General features: G+C 44.1%; 1 protein-coding gene across 2 annotated transcripts in view; it reads left to right on the top strand.

Moving 5' to 3' along the window:
• The window catches only part of UNC13C (unc-13 homolog C), a 457,400-nt gene that overhangs the window by 120,851 nt on the left and 319,226 nt on the right, over window positions 1–17,323 (top strand). Inside the window, exons 5-7 of one of the 2 annotated variants that reach the window (XM_066592576.1) lie at window positions 1,642–1,647; window positions 14,154–14,225; window positions 15,186–15,405. In XM_066592576.1, coding sequence (XP_066448673.1) covers window positions 1,642–1,647; window positions 14,154–14,225; window positions 15,186–15,405 — 298 coding nt within the window. The remainder of the gene's footprint in view (window positions 1–1,641; window positions 1,648–14,153; window positions 14,226–15,185; window positions 15,406–17,323) is intronic. The other variant, XM_066592575.1, reaches the window with a different exon arrangement.

Genomic DNA, 17,323 nt, shown 5'->3' with positions numbered 1-17,323 from the left:
TGAATTACACTGTCTTCTGCATCCAATCATATTTTTCTTATTCTAGTATAGCCCACTTTTTGTTGCCTCTTTTTCATAAATGAGACCCAGATATAATACACTATACGCATAGCCATTGTTTTACTCCAATGTACAACTGAAGTAGAAATTTCTGTTTACGTTAAGATTCCTGGAAATTTGTATCAAAGGAAGAGTCATTATAACTCAAATCGAGAGGGTCTGATATTTTTTTTATCATTTTTGAGCAGAAGTAACAAGATGTTTTTTGTGTTATGATAGAAACAACTATTCCTTCATGACTATGCGTGGACATTTATGTGATAAGCCTCTACAGTACTGTACATTGTGATAGTCTTTAGGCTGTATCGGCACAAACCTTGTAAAGTTACATTGAGATTCATGTCACATTTCAGATGAGACAAATTGACTATAAGATAACTCTTACACTTATCAAATGTGTTGCGGATATATTTATTTCAGAAAATGAAATTACATAATTTTTTTTATTCAATTGAGGTGTTGAGCTAATAGCCACAGGGAATAGAAACAAAGACCTAGCCGGAGCACAAATAATGTGTCTCTTTTTGTAGAAATTTACACAGCAGAAACTTCATTGTAAAGAATACAGTTGTGTAGGCAATAGAGATGAGCGAGGGTACTCGCTAAGGGCAAACCACTCGAGCGAGTATTGCCTTTAGCGAGTACCTGCCCGCTCATCTCAAAAGATTCGGGTGCCGGCGGGGGTGACCGGTGAGTTGCGGGAGTGAGCAGGGGGAGAGAGAGAGAGATCCCCCCCCCTCGTTCCTCCCCGCTCTCCCCTGCCTCTCCCCGCCCCCTGCCAGCCCCCGAATCTTTTGAGACGAGCGGGCAGGTACTCGCAAAAGGCAATACTCGCTCGAGTATTTGCCCTTAGCGAGTACGCTCTCTCATCTCCAGTAGGCAACAATGTACATACTATCTGCTGTACATGATTAAAAATTCAATTTTTTGCGGGACACAAATATTGATGACATATTGGTCATTAATATCTGATCGTGCGGGCCAACACTATTCAGCTTCATTCAACTTTGATGTCATGTCCTCCATCACATGGCTATTTTGCAGCTCAGCTCCTTTCAAGTGAATGGGATTGAGCTACAATACTAGCACATCTGCTATATAATGTATGGCACTGTGCCTGATATACAATAAATAGGCCAAAGCACTCAGGCGAGTGCTGCGACTCTTCAAACAACTGATTGTTGAAAGTGCCAGGTATCCACTCCCCCCTTCCTCGTGCAGCTAATCAGATATTAATGGCCTATCCTAAGGAGACCCCATTTAATATTTATTGTATTATTTGGGGTGTATTGTTTTTTGAGATGTTCTTTTTTTCTTTTAATTCACGCAGTAAATATGTTGTTAATAAAGTTGTCCTGGAATATAGTTTGCTAAGCATTTATTGACTGGCTGATGCATAACATTTTTAGAGTAATCCTTTTATGTTTTTTTCCTTTAACATTAAGTTCTCTAAACCTTTTATACAAGCAAGTTTATGTGTGATTGATTTTGAGAAAGAAGTTGCTTTTATGCTTATGTGCTCTGTTTTTCTAATACTTTTCTATTTGTTTTTCTTCCTCTACATATTTCATCGGCGTGCAGGCAATGGTGAGTGCCTATCTGAAATATTGTTTTACATACATGGGGTTATTTTTGGAATTCTCAGAATTGAAGAGCCATTCTGAAATCTTGTGCTTTTAGAGTTCTGTAATCACTTAGCATTGGAAGGGGGCAGTTAAGAAGGTTTACTGTACAATAATACAACAAAACATAACTTAAAATTATGAGTGCATTGCTAAATAGAATTGGAAATATTGTTTTTCGGGTTTTTTTTTTTGGTCTTTAGGTTCATCAACGAAAAGACAAATATTCAGTTTATCAAACACACACATGCGGACATACACAGTTGCAGGCTTTCAAACAAAGTTACAGATTTTTCTGTTAATTAAAAATGACTGCTACAGTATATTTCATTACTTCGCATTACCCTGCAACACTCGGACCTTCTTGGCTCTACATAACTAAAATTAGTTTAACATATGACCCTATAGTGAACTAACTTCAGTAGAACCATGGGAAGGAAGGGGGTCTGGGGGGTGCAACTGCAGACTGGACCTTGACATACAGCTGTACAATGACCATCTAATGTGGACATGAGCAGCTTAATCCATTTGTTGCTCTAAAGTTGGATTGCAGGGTTGGATTCAGAAATAACAAGTCTGCAGCAAACAATGCTTTACTTTATAGAAAGCAAACGGCTTTACTTTATTTAAAAGACCAGTAATGGATCTGTGTTTTTTAGGTGCTTTTCTCTGCAAAAAAGTGACCATGCTGTCAGTTATATTGATTTCCTCACCTTACTTGGCGACTTTGTCAGTTGGGGATGTAACCTAATCAGTCATCTAGAATTAGGAACTTTCACTTCAAATGACTCGGTGCCTTAGTTTCCACCTTACCACCCTCTCCAGAAAAAGCACATGAAGAGCAAAACATTTTTTGTGCACCTGTACTCTGTAATACCTTGTAAAAGCAAGTGACAGATGACAAGATAAAGATCCATGACTTCAGTTGAAATAAACCCCGGTAAACAAAGACTTTGATGAGGCATACGTATTTTATACAGTACTGTTATTTTATAGAATGCCTACAAATCGCACAGAATTCTATGCAGAGAATGAAATCCGTTATCCAGTCTTACTAAATAAAGCTTAATCATTGTGTCATGGAAATGAAAGCAGATTTCTTCTATCCGTTGGGTTTCAGGTGCTCACTATTGTCATGATCTCTGCATGCTGTCACTGAATTGAAATATTCCTGATTACATTCTGAGCTTTACAACCTGCGCAGAGTTTCTCCTGCTGACTCTGCTGCATGTTTGTTGGTGTATAGCTGTATAGACATCCTGCCTAAGCTAAATTCAGCAACACCACAAAGCAGGCTGGCCAATCACCCGTAAATTATTGGACAGTCCGTAAAAATGTAAAACTCTTTTTACGGTTTTCGTGAAAAAACAAATAGCTGTGTATGTGATTTTAATATTTTTAGGCTGGAGGCACTGAAGCGGGTCATTCTGATTGTAATTATTATAATTTTACAGCTCATGATAAATGCAAGTAAAGAGTTCATATCAGCAGTTCGAACAATAGATTCTTATTACATAAAATCTATATGATTAATTTAGCTCTTCCAATTTAAAAAAAATGTCTGTTATTTTAGGATAAGTTGGCCAGAAACACAAAGGAGTTAAGATCAGTAACCCTAAAAACTCCACATGTTGATAGCGCATTGGCTCCTTTCACATTATATTCAGGATATCTGTTCCTTCCATATGCTGTTTTAAAGGGGTTATCCGGTTCCCGGACACCATCCCTTTTATAGGGCACCCTGCAGTAAAATGGCAAACTGAGCAGTACTTACCTATCTGCAGCTGGGATCCTGTGCTGTAGCCCCGCTGTGGTTCCTGTGTTTGTTGTGACAGCTGACATCACAGGGAGTCAGGTCATTGCTTCAGCCAATCAGAGGCTGCAGCATCACATTTGTGAAATCCTGTCTTCATGACATCAAGGATGTGAGTGCCAATGCCAACAGAAAGAGCAGTGATGCTACAGCCATTACCTGTCACAACAAACGCTAGGATCTGAATGAGGCTTCAGTGCTGAATCACGGTGGAGAGGTAAGTACTGCTCAGTTTATTTTACTACAGGGCACCATATTAAAGGGATATTGTTTGGTAACTGGGCAACCCCTTTAATGATTAGATCTCAACACTAGGAAAGAGAAACATTAACTAAGAGATGAACCCCCTCTCCCTTCTGCCAATGCTCAATCTGCCTTTCAGTTACAAAAAATAGTGCTTTTATCCAAATGTGATGTAAAAAAGAGTGCCCAACCTAAACTGTTACAAGTTGTTTTACATGACTTGCACAAGGAGAACTTTTTTTGCATGTAAAACAAAACCCTATTAATATTTGCAAATATCTTAAGAACAATGAGAAATCTAAGAGCAAAATGTATTATTTTCATTATACAGTGATTTAGCTTTACTTATATCAGTCTGAACAACCCCTTTAATTCAATTGATCAAAGTTCACAATCTAATCTTACGATCTAATCTGCCCGTCTCACCTAAGCAATCTCAGACCCCAAACACAGAGAGGAAATCATACAGCCAATAGCCTGTAATAGAAAAGTTATCCAAGCACAATTACAATACCAGACCAAATGCCAAGATAATGTCACTGCATACATGTATTGGGTAAACTGCTAGATATTTTTTGGTATTGATTAAAGTAATGTATATTATTCCACATGTCAAAAGCATATGCAACTGTGCACCATACCTTTCAGAATGGGAGTCAATGGCGTATAGTTGCACATGTCAATGGCGTATAGTTGCCCATACAGTACAGAATACGTTTTTTCTACAAAAAAGAAAACACGGCCTGAACTAGTATGATCATAAATGTGGTGTGAGAGGGTCTAAAAGCCGGAATGCTCAGAACGGGAGAGAAAAAATAAAACCCCTATTGAATAATAGGAAAAAAATGTTTTCAATGTTTGGTTCACTCAGGGATTTTGTAGGTCTATTGGCTTAAAGCAGAGTCCATAAAATAAAATTTGCTCGTGAAGCAGCATGCAGCACTAGATGTATAACAATTTATGTTTATTGTCTGTGCTCTTAATCTGATTTTACTGCAGAACCGATGGAATCTTACAGCTTGATATTGCTATGGAGTCAAAATAAACCTCTAAGCAAAGTGGCCCCTGAACACCACCATACTCCTGTGCACGACCATGTCCCACACCGCACAAATTGTTTCATTTTTCATGTACAGAATGACAGTTTGACAAAAGAGTTGTTTCCTTTGAGAAGATATGCATTTCCACACATTTTTAGCAATACACTTGCTGACAGTTTTCAGCTCTCAAGTGCACTGGAGATCGCTTGTCTGCATTACGTTCTACATGACATTTATCAGGCCAGCTTTGCATTTGCTGGCTTTTCACAATAGCTGTTTTTCGCTTTTTGAATACTTACATTTATTGTATATGTTATCGATATCAGATCAATATAAGATTACCTATAATTTAAATCAGGAGAGAATCTTGCCATTTCTTAGTTTGACATCTTTTTTAAAATTATTTTCACCTAATAACCACCTTTTTAAACCCTTTTTTTGTAATGGTCAATGTTGAGGATCATTAAAAAGGATCTTTATTATTTATGCACTATGATCCATTGAGTAGTATTAAAGTTCCCCCATACCCTCTCTTAGTATTAAGTATATGCCACCCTTTATCATGCTCGCTTACAAGCTGATATTTTTAAATCAAAATACCGTGACAGTCAGTAATAAGTTGTTAGTGTAGCTATCTATATTTACTTTAGATAACATTCAATTTACACCACATCTGTGGAGCAATTTAGACATATGTGCAGATATGCCTATAGAATTTAATGGCTAAATGTATGTGAGTAGGGTATCTTTTTGGCATGTGTCAGGTTGCCACAGGAGTTGGTGAGTTCTCCTTCAATGGAAGTCTTCTGAGGCTGGACAGACATCTGTCTGGGATGATTTAGTGATCCTGCACTGAGCAGGCGGTTGGACCCCATGACCTTGGAGATCCCCTCCAACTCTACCATTCTATGATTCCATGACATATGATATGCAACTGTGTAGGCAAAGGGTTGAATACCTCTAGGACATAAAATCATCTGGACAACTTAAAATGGACCTGCTGAATGTGATTGAATCATACCAAATTTAAGAAGAGCCAAGTCTGTGCATTACCAGACAATGATGGGGGGAAAAAAAAAAATAAAAAAAAATATATATATATATATATATATATATATATATATATATAAAAATATATATATAGTGTGTGTGTTTATACATACAAACACACACACACATAGATATGGTATATAATTTTTTTTATCATTGACTAATATTACACAGACATGATTCATCTTGAATGTTATATATATAATTATATGATGATAATATAAAACTTTAAAACATATATGGGTTGAAAACCGTCACCTTGCTCTGCCTGTATATGTCATAGAAGAATTGTAGTTATAGGATACCTTTTTATTGACTGAGCATACATGTACAGATGTAAGCTTTTGAAACCGCTGAGACATTATATGATTGTAAGAGATCTAAGATGACTTGTTGCTGTTAGCACTTTAGTCGTTCACGACCCTCGGTGACCCTAAAGGTGAGCTCCCTCCATGTTTTTCGATTTTGCACTGCTTCTTTCAGTTGCGTGATATCCATGCCAGTAGCAGCTTTGACAGTATCAGTCATCGTGTTCTTTGGCGGCCAGGCCTTCTTTTGCCACTGATCTGTCCAAGCATTATAGATTTTTCTAGTGACTCTGCTCACATTACATGGCCAAAATACGTTAGTCTGAGTCTGGTCATCTTGCCCTCCAGTGATATATCGGGTGTTATACGATTCAGGACTTCTCTGTTTGTTACTCTCGCTGTCCAGGGCATACGCAGCAGCTTTCGCCAGCAACACAGCTCAAACGCATCAATCCTCCTTCTATCAGCTTTTTTTGCAGTCTAGTTCTCACATCCATACATGGCTTTTGGGAAAACGATGGTTTGCACTATCCTGTGTTTAGTTGCTATACCAATATCCCTACTTTTCCAGATTTTGTCCATGTTTAGCTTCTGTTTCTGCAAGCAGAGTTGTGCCATCTGCATAATGGAGATTGTTGATGTTTCTTTCACCTATTTTCACCCCATTTTACATACGATCACTTTCACACATCGGTTAAACAAGAAGGGTGAGAGGATGCAGCGCTGTCGGATGCCTTTGCCGATCCCAAACAAATCTGTGTCCCCATACTGTGTTCTTAGTGGCTCCTTGATTGGTATAAAGTGATTCTATTGGCTTGCCTAGATGTGCAGATACACCCAGCTCTTGTAGGGCCTGCCGTAGCTTGTCACTTAAAGACTTGCATATGTAATTAGAGATGAGCGAGCATCAAAATGCTCGGGTGCTCGTTACTCGGGATGAAATTTTCGCGATGCTCGAGGGTTCGTTTCGAGTAACGAACGCCATTGAAGTCAATGGGCGACCCGAGCATTTTTGTATATCGCCGATGCTCGCTAATGTTTCCATTTGTGAAAATCTGGGCAATTCAAGAAAGTGATGGGAACGACACAGCAATGGATAGGGCAGGCGAGGGGCTACATGTTGGGCTGCATCTCAAGTTCCCAGGTCCCACTATTAAGCCACAATAGCGGCAAGAGTGCCCCCCCCCCCCTCCCAACAATTTTTACTTCTGAAAAGCCCTCATTAGCAATGCATACCTTAGCTAAGCACCACACTACCTCCAACAAAGCACAATCACTGCCTGCATGACACTCAGCTGCCACTTCTCCTGGGTTACATGCTGCCCAACCCCCCCCCCCCCACACACACACACACACACGACCTAGTGTCCACAGCGCACACCAAAGTGTCCCTGCGCAGCCTTCAGCTGCCCTCATGCCACACCACCCTCATGTCTATTTATAAGTGCGTCTGCCATGAGGAGGAACCGCAGGCACACACTGCAGAGGGTTGGCACGGCTAGGCAGCGATCCTCTTTAAAAGGGGCGGGGCGATAGCCCACAATGCTGTACAGAAGCAATGAGAAATATAATCCTGTGCCACCGCCATCAGGAGCTGCACACATGGACATAGCAATGGGGAACCTATGTGCCACACACTATTCATTCTGTCAAGATGTCTGCATGCCCCAGTCAGACCGCGTTTTTTTATAAATAGTCACAGCCAGGTACAACTCCGCAATGGGAATTCCGTGTGCACCCACAGCATGGGTGGCTCCCTGGAACCCACCGGTGTACATAAATGTATCCCATTGCAGTGCCCTGGACAGCAGAGCTAACGTCAGATTAAATGCAGGTGGGCTTTGGCCCACACTACATGCCCCAACCTGACCGGGGTTTTTAATTCATAGACACAGATAGGCACAACTCCCTATTGTGAAGTCCCTGTGGACCCACAGCATGGGTGGCTCCCTGGAACCCACCGGCGGTACATAAATATATCCCATTGCAGAGCCCATCACAGCTGAGGTAATGTCATGTTTAATGCAGGTGGGCTTCGGCCCACACTGCATGCCCCAGTCAGACTGGGGTTCTTTAGAAGTGGACACATGCAGTTACAACTCCATGTAGACCGACAGCATGGGTGGGTGCCAGGAAGCCACCGGCGGTACATAAATATATCCCATTGCATTGCCCATCACAGCTGAGGTAATGTCATGTTTAATGCAGGTGGGCTTCGGCCCACACTGCATGCCCCAGTCAGACTGGGGTTCTTTAGAAGTGGACACATGCAGTTACAACTCCGTGTACACCGACAGCATGGGTGGCTCCCTGGAACCCTCCGGCGGTACATAAATATATCCCATTGAAGTGCCCAGCACAGCTGATGTAGCGTCAGCTTTAATGCAGGTGGGCAAAAAATTAATTGGATTACACTGCATGCGAGGGCCCCAAAAAATTGTTGTACCAACAGTACTAATGTACGTCAGAAAAATTGCCCATGCCTAACCAAGAGGGCAGGTGAAACCCATTAATCGCTTTGGTTAATGTGGCTTAATTTGTAACTAGGCCTGGAGGCAGCCCAGTTAAAATAAAAATTGGTTCAGGTGCAAGTTTCAACGCTTTAATGAGCATTGAAACGTATAAAAATTGTTTACAAAAATTATATGACTGAGCCTTGTGGGCCTAAGAAAAATTGCCCGTTCGGCGTGATTACGTCAGGTTTCAGGAAGAGGAGCAGGAGGAGGAGGATGAATATTATACACAGATTGATGAAGCTAAAAGGTCCACGTTTTTGATGGTGATAGAGAACAATGCTTCCATCCGCGGGTGCAGCCTACGTATTGTTTAGGTATCGCTGCTGTCCGCTGGTGGAGAAGAGAAGTCTGGGGAAATCCAGGCTTTGTTCATCTTGATGAGTGTAAGCCTGTCGGCACTGTCGGTTGACAGGTGGGTACGCTTATCTGTGATGATTCCCCCAGCCGCACTAAACACCCTCTCTGACAAGACGCTAGCCGCAGGACAAGCAAGCACCTCCAGGGCATACAGCGTGAGTTCAGGCCACGTGTCCAGCTTCGACACCCAGTAGTTGTAGGGGGCAGAGGCGTCACGGAGGACGGTCGTGCGATCGGCTACGTACTCCCTCACCATCCTTTTACAGTGCTCCCGCCGACTCAGCCTTGACTGGGGAGCGGTGACACAGTCTTGCTGGGGAGCCATAAAGCTGTCAAAGGCCTTGGAGAGTGTTCCCCTGCCTGTGCTGTACATGCTGCCTGATCTCCGTGCCTCCCCTGCTACCTGGCCTTTGGAACTGCGCCTTCTGCCACTAGCGCTGTCGGATGGGAATTTTACCATCAGTTTGTCCGCCAGGGTCCTGTGGTATAGCATCACTCTCGAGCCCCTTTCCTCTTCGGGTATGAGAGTGGAAAGGTTCTCCTTATACCGTGGGTCGAGCAGTGTGTACACCCAGTAATCCGTAGTGGCCAGAATGCGTGTAACGTGAGGGTCACGAGAAAGGCATCCTAACATGAAGTCAGCCATGTGTGCCAGGGTACCTGTACGCAACACATGGCTGTCCTCACTCGGAAGATCACTTTCAGGATCCTCCTCCTCCTCAGGCCATACACGCTGAAAGGATGACAGGGAAGCAGCATGGGTACCCTCAGCAGTGGGCCAAGCTGTCTCTTCCCCCTCCTCCTCATCCTCCTCTCCCTCCTCCTCCTCCTCCTCAACGCGCTGAGATATAGACAGGAGGGTGCTCTGACTATCCAGCGACATACTGTCTTCCCCCGCCTCTGTTTCCGAGCGCAAAGCGTCTGCCTTTATGCTTTGCAGGGAACTTCTCAAGAGGCATAGCAGAGGAATGGTGACGCTAATGATTGCAGCATCGCCACTCACCATCTGGGTAGACTCCTCAAAGTCTCCAAGGACCTGGCAGATGTCTGCCAACCAGGCCCACTCTTCTGTAAATAATTGAGGAGGCTGACTCCCACTGCGCCGCCCATGTTGGAGTTGGTATTCCACTATAGCTCTACGCTGCTCATAGAGCCTGGCCAACATGTGGAGCGTAGAGTTCCACCGTGTGGGCACGTCGCACAGCAGTCGGTGCACTGGCAGATGAAACCGATGTTGCAGGGTGGCAGCGTCCGTGTGGGACTTGCGGAAATGTGCGCAGAGCCGGCGCACCTTTCCGAGCAGGTCTGACAAGCGTGGGTAGCTTTTCAGAAAGCGCTGAACCACCAAATTAAAGACGTGGGCCAGGCATGGCACGTGCGTGAGGCTGCCGAGCTGCAGAGCCGCCACCAGGTTACGGCCTTTGTCACACACGACCATGCCCGGTTGGAGGCTCAGCGGCGCAAGCCAGCGGTCGGTCTGCTCTGTCAGACCCTGCAGCAGTTTGTGGGCCGTGTGCCTCTTCTCTCCTAAGCTGAGTAGTTTCAGCACGGCCTGCTGACGCTTGCCCACCGCTGTGCTGCCGTGCCGCGCGACACCGACTGCTGGCAATGTGCTGCTGCTGACACATCTTGATTGCGAGACAGAGGTTGTGTAGGAAGAGGAGGAGGAGGAGGGGGGTTTAGTGGAGGAAGCATACACCGCCGCAGATACCACCACCGAGCTGGGGCCCGCAATTCTGGGGGTGGGTAGGACGTGAGCGGTCCCAGGCTCTGACTCTGTCCTAGCCTCCACTAAATTCACCCAATGTGCCGTCAGTGAGATATAGTGGCCCTGCCCGCCTGTGCTTGTCCACGTGTCCATTGTTAAGTGGACCTTAGAAGTAACCGCGTTGGTGAGGGAGCGTACAATGTTGCGGGAGACGTGGTCATGCAGGGCTGGGACGGTACATCGGGAAAAGTAGTGGCGACTGGGAACTGAGTAGCGCGGGGCCGCCGCCGCCATCATACCTTTGAAAGCCTCCGTTTTCACAACCCTATACGGCAGCATCTCCAGGCTGATAAATTTGGCTATGTGCACGTTTAACGCTTGAGCGTGCGGGTGGGTGGCGGCGTACTTACGCTTGCGCTCCAACACTTGCGATGGCTGGACGGTGCGCTGGGAGACATTGGTGGATGGGGCCGAGGTCAGCGGAGGTGAGGGTGTGGGTGCAGGCCAGGAGACGGTAGTGCCTGTGTCCTGAGAGGGGGGTTGGATCTCAGTGGCAGGTTGGGGCAGAAGGAGAGAGGCAGCGGTGCAAACCAGAGGCGGTGAACGGCCTTCGTCCCACCTTGTGGGGTGCTTGGCCATCATATGTCTGCGCATGCTGGTGGTGGTGAGGCTGGTGGTGGTGGCTCCCCGGCTGACCTTGGCGCGACAAAGGTTGCACACCACTGTTCGTCGGTCGTCTGCACTCTCAGTGAAAAACTGCCAGACCTTTGAGCACCTCGGCCTCTGCAGGGTGGCATGGCGCGAGGGGGCGCTTCGGGAAACAGTTGGTGGATTATTCAGTCTGGCCCTGCCTCTACCCCTGGCCACCGCACTGCCTCTTCCAACCTGCCCTGCTGCTGCACTTGCCTCCCCCTTTGAAGACCTGTCCTCAGTAGGCGTAGCAATCCAGGTGGGGTCAGTCACCTCATCGTCCTGCTGCTCTTCCTCCGAATCCTCTGTGCGCTCCTCCCTCGGACTTACTCCAATTACTACTACCTGAGTGATAGACAACTGTGTCTCATCGTCATCGTCCTCCTCACCCACTGAAAGCTCTTGAGACAGTTGCCGGAAGTACCCAGCCTCATCCCCCGGACCCCGGGAACTTTCCAAAGGTTGGGCATCGGTCACGACAAACTCCTACAGTGGGAGAGGATTCGGAACCATTGCTGCCCATTCTGGGCAGGGGCCCGAGAACAGTTCCTGGGAGTCTGCCTGCTCCTCAGAATGTGTCATTGTAATGGAGTGAGGAGGCTGGGAGGAAGGAGGAGCAGCAGCCAGAGGATTCAGAGTTGCAGCAGTGGACGGCGCAGAATTCTGGGTGGTCGATAGATTGCTGGATGCACTTTCTGCCATCCACGACAGGACCTGCTCACACTGCTCATTTTCTAATAAAGGTCTACCGCGTGGACCCATTAATTGTGAGATGAATGTGGGGACGCCAGAAACGTCCCTTTCTCCTAATCCCGCTGCAGTCGGCTGCGATACACCTGGATCAGGAGCTCGGCCTGTGCCCACACCCTGACTTGGGCCTCCGCGTCCTCGCCCGCGTTCACGTCCTCTAGGCCTACCCCTACCCCTCAGCATGCTGTTTTACCAGTAGTGCAGAAACAGAACGCTGTAATTAAATGTGCCGCTTATTGGCCTGTGGTTGGAGGCTGACTTCGCTTACGGAACGCACAGCAGAGGCAGGAAAGAATTTTGCGCAAGCCTGCTGTAACACTTAGCTGGCTGCGTATGAATTAGGACAACTACCCCCAGCAGAGACGCAGTACAGTCAGGACGGTCACAGGCAGCCCAATAAGATATTTTTGTCCCACATTTTTTTGAAAAAGCCCACTGCGTACATAGACTGGATATGTCTTTCACTGTCCCTGTCTCACCACCACTACTGGCTGTGGACTATGTAAAATTACTGCAGACTGTTTCACTCTGGACAGGATGACAGCGGTGATGTAAGAGGCAACGCAGAGGCAGGAAAGAATTTTGCGCAAGCCTGCTGTAACACTTAGCTGGCTGCGTATGAATTAGGACAACTACCCCCAGCAGAGACGCCGTACAGTCAGGACGGTCACAGGCAGCCCAAATAGATTTTTTTTCCCAAATTTTTTTGGAAAAGCCCACTGCGTATATAGACTGGATGTCTTTCACTGTCCCTGCCTCACCACCACTACTGGCCATGGACTATGTAAAATTACTGCAGACTGTTTCACTCTGGACAGGATGACAGCGGTGATGTAAGAGGCAACGCAGAGGCAGGAAAGAATTTTGCGCAAGCCTGCTGTAACACTTAGCTGGCTGCGTATGAATTAGGACAACTACCCCCAGCAGAGACGCAGTACAGTCAGGACGGTCACAGGCAGCCCAATAAGATATTTTTTTTTCCAAAATTTTTTTGGAAAAGCCCACTGCGTATATAGACTGGATATGTCTTTCACTGTCCCTGCCTCACCACCACTACTGGCCGTGGACTATGTAAAATTACTGCAGACTGTTTCACTCTGGACAGGATGACAGCGGTGATGTAAGAGGCAACGCAGAGGCAGGAAAGAATTTTGCGCAAGCCTGCTGTAACACTTAGCTGGCTGCGTATGAATTAGGACAACTACCCCCAGCAAAGACGCAGTACAGTCAGCACGGTCACAGGCAGCCCAAATAGATTTTTTTTCCTAAATTTTTTTGGAAAAGCCCACTGCGTATATAGACTGGATATGTCTTTCACTGTCCCTGCCTCACCACCACTACTGGCCGTGGACTATGTCAAATTACTGCAGGACGCAATGCTCTGGACGCAATGCTCTGCACGGCCGATATACAAAAAAAAAAATGTGCAACACTGCAAAAAGCAGCCTCAACAGTACTGCACACGGTCAGATGTGGCCCTAAGAAGGACCGTTGGGGTTCTTGAAGCCTAAAATAACTCCTAACGCTCTCCCTATAGCAGCTCCGGCACCAGCAGCACTGTCCCTGATCTCTGTCAGAATGCATCTGTGGCGAGCCGCGGGAGGGGCAGATTTATATACTCGGGTGACACCTGATCTTGCCAGCCACTCACTGCAGGGGGGTGGTATAGGGCTTGAACGTCGCAGGGGGAAGTTGTAATGCCTTCCCTGTCTTTCTATTGGCCAGAAAAGCGCGCTAACGTCTCAGAGATGAAAGTGAAAGTAACTCGAACATCGCATGGTGCTCGCCTCTAGTAACGAGCATCTCGAACACGCTAATACTCGAACGAGTATCAAGCTCGGACGAGTACGTTCGCTCATCTCTATATGTAATCTATTCTATTAGTTAATAAAAAGCTTTTTTGTCTGAAAATGGTAACACTGCTGCTTTCTTCACAGTATATCATACCTAAAGTTCATTTGTAAAAATCTGATGAAATGTTTTTACATTCATGCAGACCCTGGCTGCACGGAAAGCTGGAATATCTCTAGCAATGGTTATCCGAACCTCCGTGAACAATGAGGAACTGGTAAGTAATTTTCAGATAGTGTAATCTTACAACATATACAGTGCTATAAGCCCTAGAAATTCATGGCATATTACAAATGTGTTGTGTTCTGCCATTCTTTCAAAGTTGAAGAGGTTGTCTGGCTTAGAAAACTCATTTTCCTATTATGGCATTCTGAGTTAGTAGAGGAGCTTTACAGGTCAAAATATTAGTGTACTGACCAGAGTGGTTGCAAACAGACTTTCTTGCTCTGGAAGACTCTGCACAATGAGGATTGTTTCATTGCTTCATTCCCTTGTGGTAGGACTGCAGGGACATTAAACACTGGGAAAATTTAGCAAATTCTAGGGTTTCCAGGCGTGGAATATACAATGAGCAAGTTATCATTGGGGGATGCTTGTAGGAAAAAAAGTGGATAAATCTGTCTTGTAGAAACTGTGCTACACCTGTCCATGGCTTGTACTGTGTTCCATCCCAGCTCATTTGAAGTGAATGGGGCTTAGCTGCAATATCACACAACCTGTGCACAGGTTTAGCAAAGCACTTTGGTTGGAAACAGGCATGTTTTTTCCAATATTGGGCAAGTCTTTTAATAAAAGTCAGACAAGGCAAGATAAAGAGTGTTCTTTTTCAAAGCTATTAACTATTTAATAAACTATTACAATGTACTTTGAAATGAACGGACACATACACTATCAAATAGATTAAGCCAACTGTTATGTCTGAAATAAGTGACTATTTTACTTTATAGAAGTTATGTAGACAAAAAAAAACTTTAGATCTATGTTCAGTTGAAAGCAAAATGCCATAATGTTGGTGATGATTATCATTATTGGCCTATAATGACACCGCCTGTGATGCATAGTTATTGGAAGGGATTTCTTCAATATTTTGCACAATAGATGACTGTATAATATTTGTGAAATTTCTTAAAACTATATAATTCTTTATCCATTTCCATGTTTTACTTACCCTCCATAGAAATCTCACGTTTTCAAGAAGACCTTGCAAGCTCTTATTTACCCAATATCATCTACCACTCCACACAATTTTGAAGTATGGACCGCAACAACACCAACATACTGCTATGAGTGCGAAGGTCTACTTTGGGGAATAGCCAGACAGGGCATGAGGTGTACAGAGTGTGGCGTCAAGTGTCATGAAAAATGTCAAGACCTTCTAAATGCAGACTGCTTGCAAAGTGAGTGCTTCACTTTTCTTGTTTAACATCTCTATAGATGTCATTTTATCTTAATGAATTAGCCCTAGTTGTATAGTGACTGGTACTGCTTGACAGCCCTAAGGCTGAGGCTTCCTGTCATATTGACTCTCCTACAGATGTCGGATTTCAAAGAATCTGCTGTTGTGAGCAAAGAAATGTTTTACTTACCAATATTGTCCTCCTAGTGATGCAGAATACATTGTATTACAGGGAATATCTCATTAGAATGGAAGGAATGAATGGAGCAGCACTTAAAATAACTACTGTACATCCATGAGTAAATGATGAGTAAATAAATAGACCTTATACACTGGCCACTTTATTGGAGGCACCTGTCCCATCATGATTGGAACTTCCCTATATGGAAATTAGAGCTAGGACCCGAAAGTGCAGCATAAAATCAAGTTAGTATATTCTCCGTGGAATCTTGTTTTATTAAAGGATCCGAGTCCCTTTGAATGAGGCACAGTCTTTACTGCTAGTCTAGCCAAAGACAGATTTTAAAAACTGCCAACCTTGTGGGGTTTTTGCATGCAGCGGTGTCAATAGTATATCGAGAATGGTGTAATCGAGGGGAACCATCCAATGAAAGGGGATCCTTTGGAAGTGAAAACTTGTCAATGAAATAGGTCAGAGAAGGATTGCAAGAATCCTTCTGACAAGCAGGCGGTACACCATGAAGCAAATTGCAGCTGAATGCAGCTCTAGCTGAAGTGTCCAAAGTATAACTTGACAATCCTTTGCACGAATAGGCTATATGCAGAGAGGACCAGTTCCAGTGCCATTGCTGTCTAGAGGCAACAGAAAGTCAAGACTCCAGTGGGCATACGAGTGTAAAAAATTGATTTGCTGAGCAGTAAAAAAAATCACCTGATCAGAGGAATCCAGATTTCTATTGCACTATTCTAATGTGAGAGGCAAAATTTAGTTCAAGTAGCAAGAATCAATGAACCTTTCATGTCAGCTGTTCAGAGCATGTCAACTCCTCCATGTAATTTACAGCTACTGCAAGAAGCTATCTTGTCCCCATGGGTCAATATTCCTGTAGAGCAATTTCAACACCTAGTGGAATTTTTGTCACAATGATTTGCTGCGGTTCTGAAGACGAAAGGAGGTCCAAGACACTAGTAGATGGGTGTCTTTAATAAAGCGGCCATTCAGTGTATTTATCCTAGATCTCATAATATATTCTGTAATCATATTACTTTCAAAATGGAAATATGACAATAGAGAGGTTCTTGAGGTGATGGTCCACTTTCATTAAAGGCTCAAGCACAAGGTTATTATGTGAGATAGATATATATATATATATATATATATATATATATATATATATATATATATCATATTGATCCATACTATAGAACTGATGAGCTGGAAAAGAAAAAAAATTGCGGTGAGTATGTAATATGTGGTTTTTCCCATTTGCTTGGACCCCTAGATTAACATCTTTATAACATTCCTTCTTGACTTTGTTTTGACTGTTTGTGCTGTGTAGAAAAACATGTTATGCTACCTGTTACGCTACCTGGAAGCTGCCCACAAGTAGACCGCTTGCTCCTGACGAACCATTTGTGTTCTAATTCTGTTTGACTGCTAAATAAAGACACATAATAATGAGATTTCTCGATCTGCGAATGTTTATGACTTCTATATAGCAGGAAAAAAAGTTTCAGTGCTAAAACATTTCACAGTTCTGTATAGAGATTGTACTCACGTTATTACCTATACTCTATGAGACTCATAATCTAATTTCAACAAATTGCATAACATCCATCAATATACAAATATAAAATGTGAATGAGAGAAAGTGAAGGCGTCAATAGAGCCCTCAAGTGAGCCACAAAAGAAAAGCGAACCAATATTGAATCAAAAAGCCTTGTTGATATAATTAACA

Source organism: Eleutherodactylus coqui, chromosome 2 (genome assembly GCF_035609145.1).
Source record: "Eleutherodactylus coqui strain aEleCoq1 chromosome 2, aEleCoq1.hap1, whole genome shotgun sequence".
NCBI lineage: Eukaryota > Metazoa > Chordata > Amphibia > Anura > Eleutherodactylidae > Eleutherodactylus > Eleutherodactylus coqui.
This window is presented reverse-complemented; position numbering and strand designations above follow the sequence as displayed.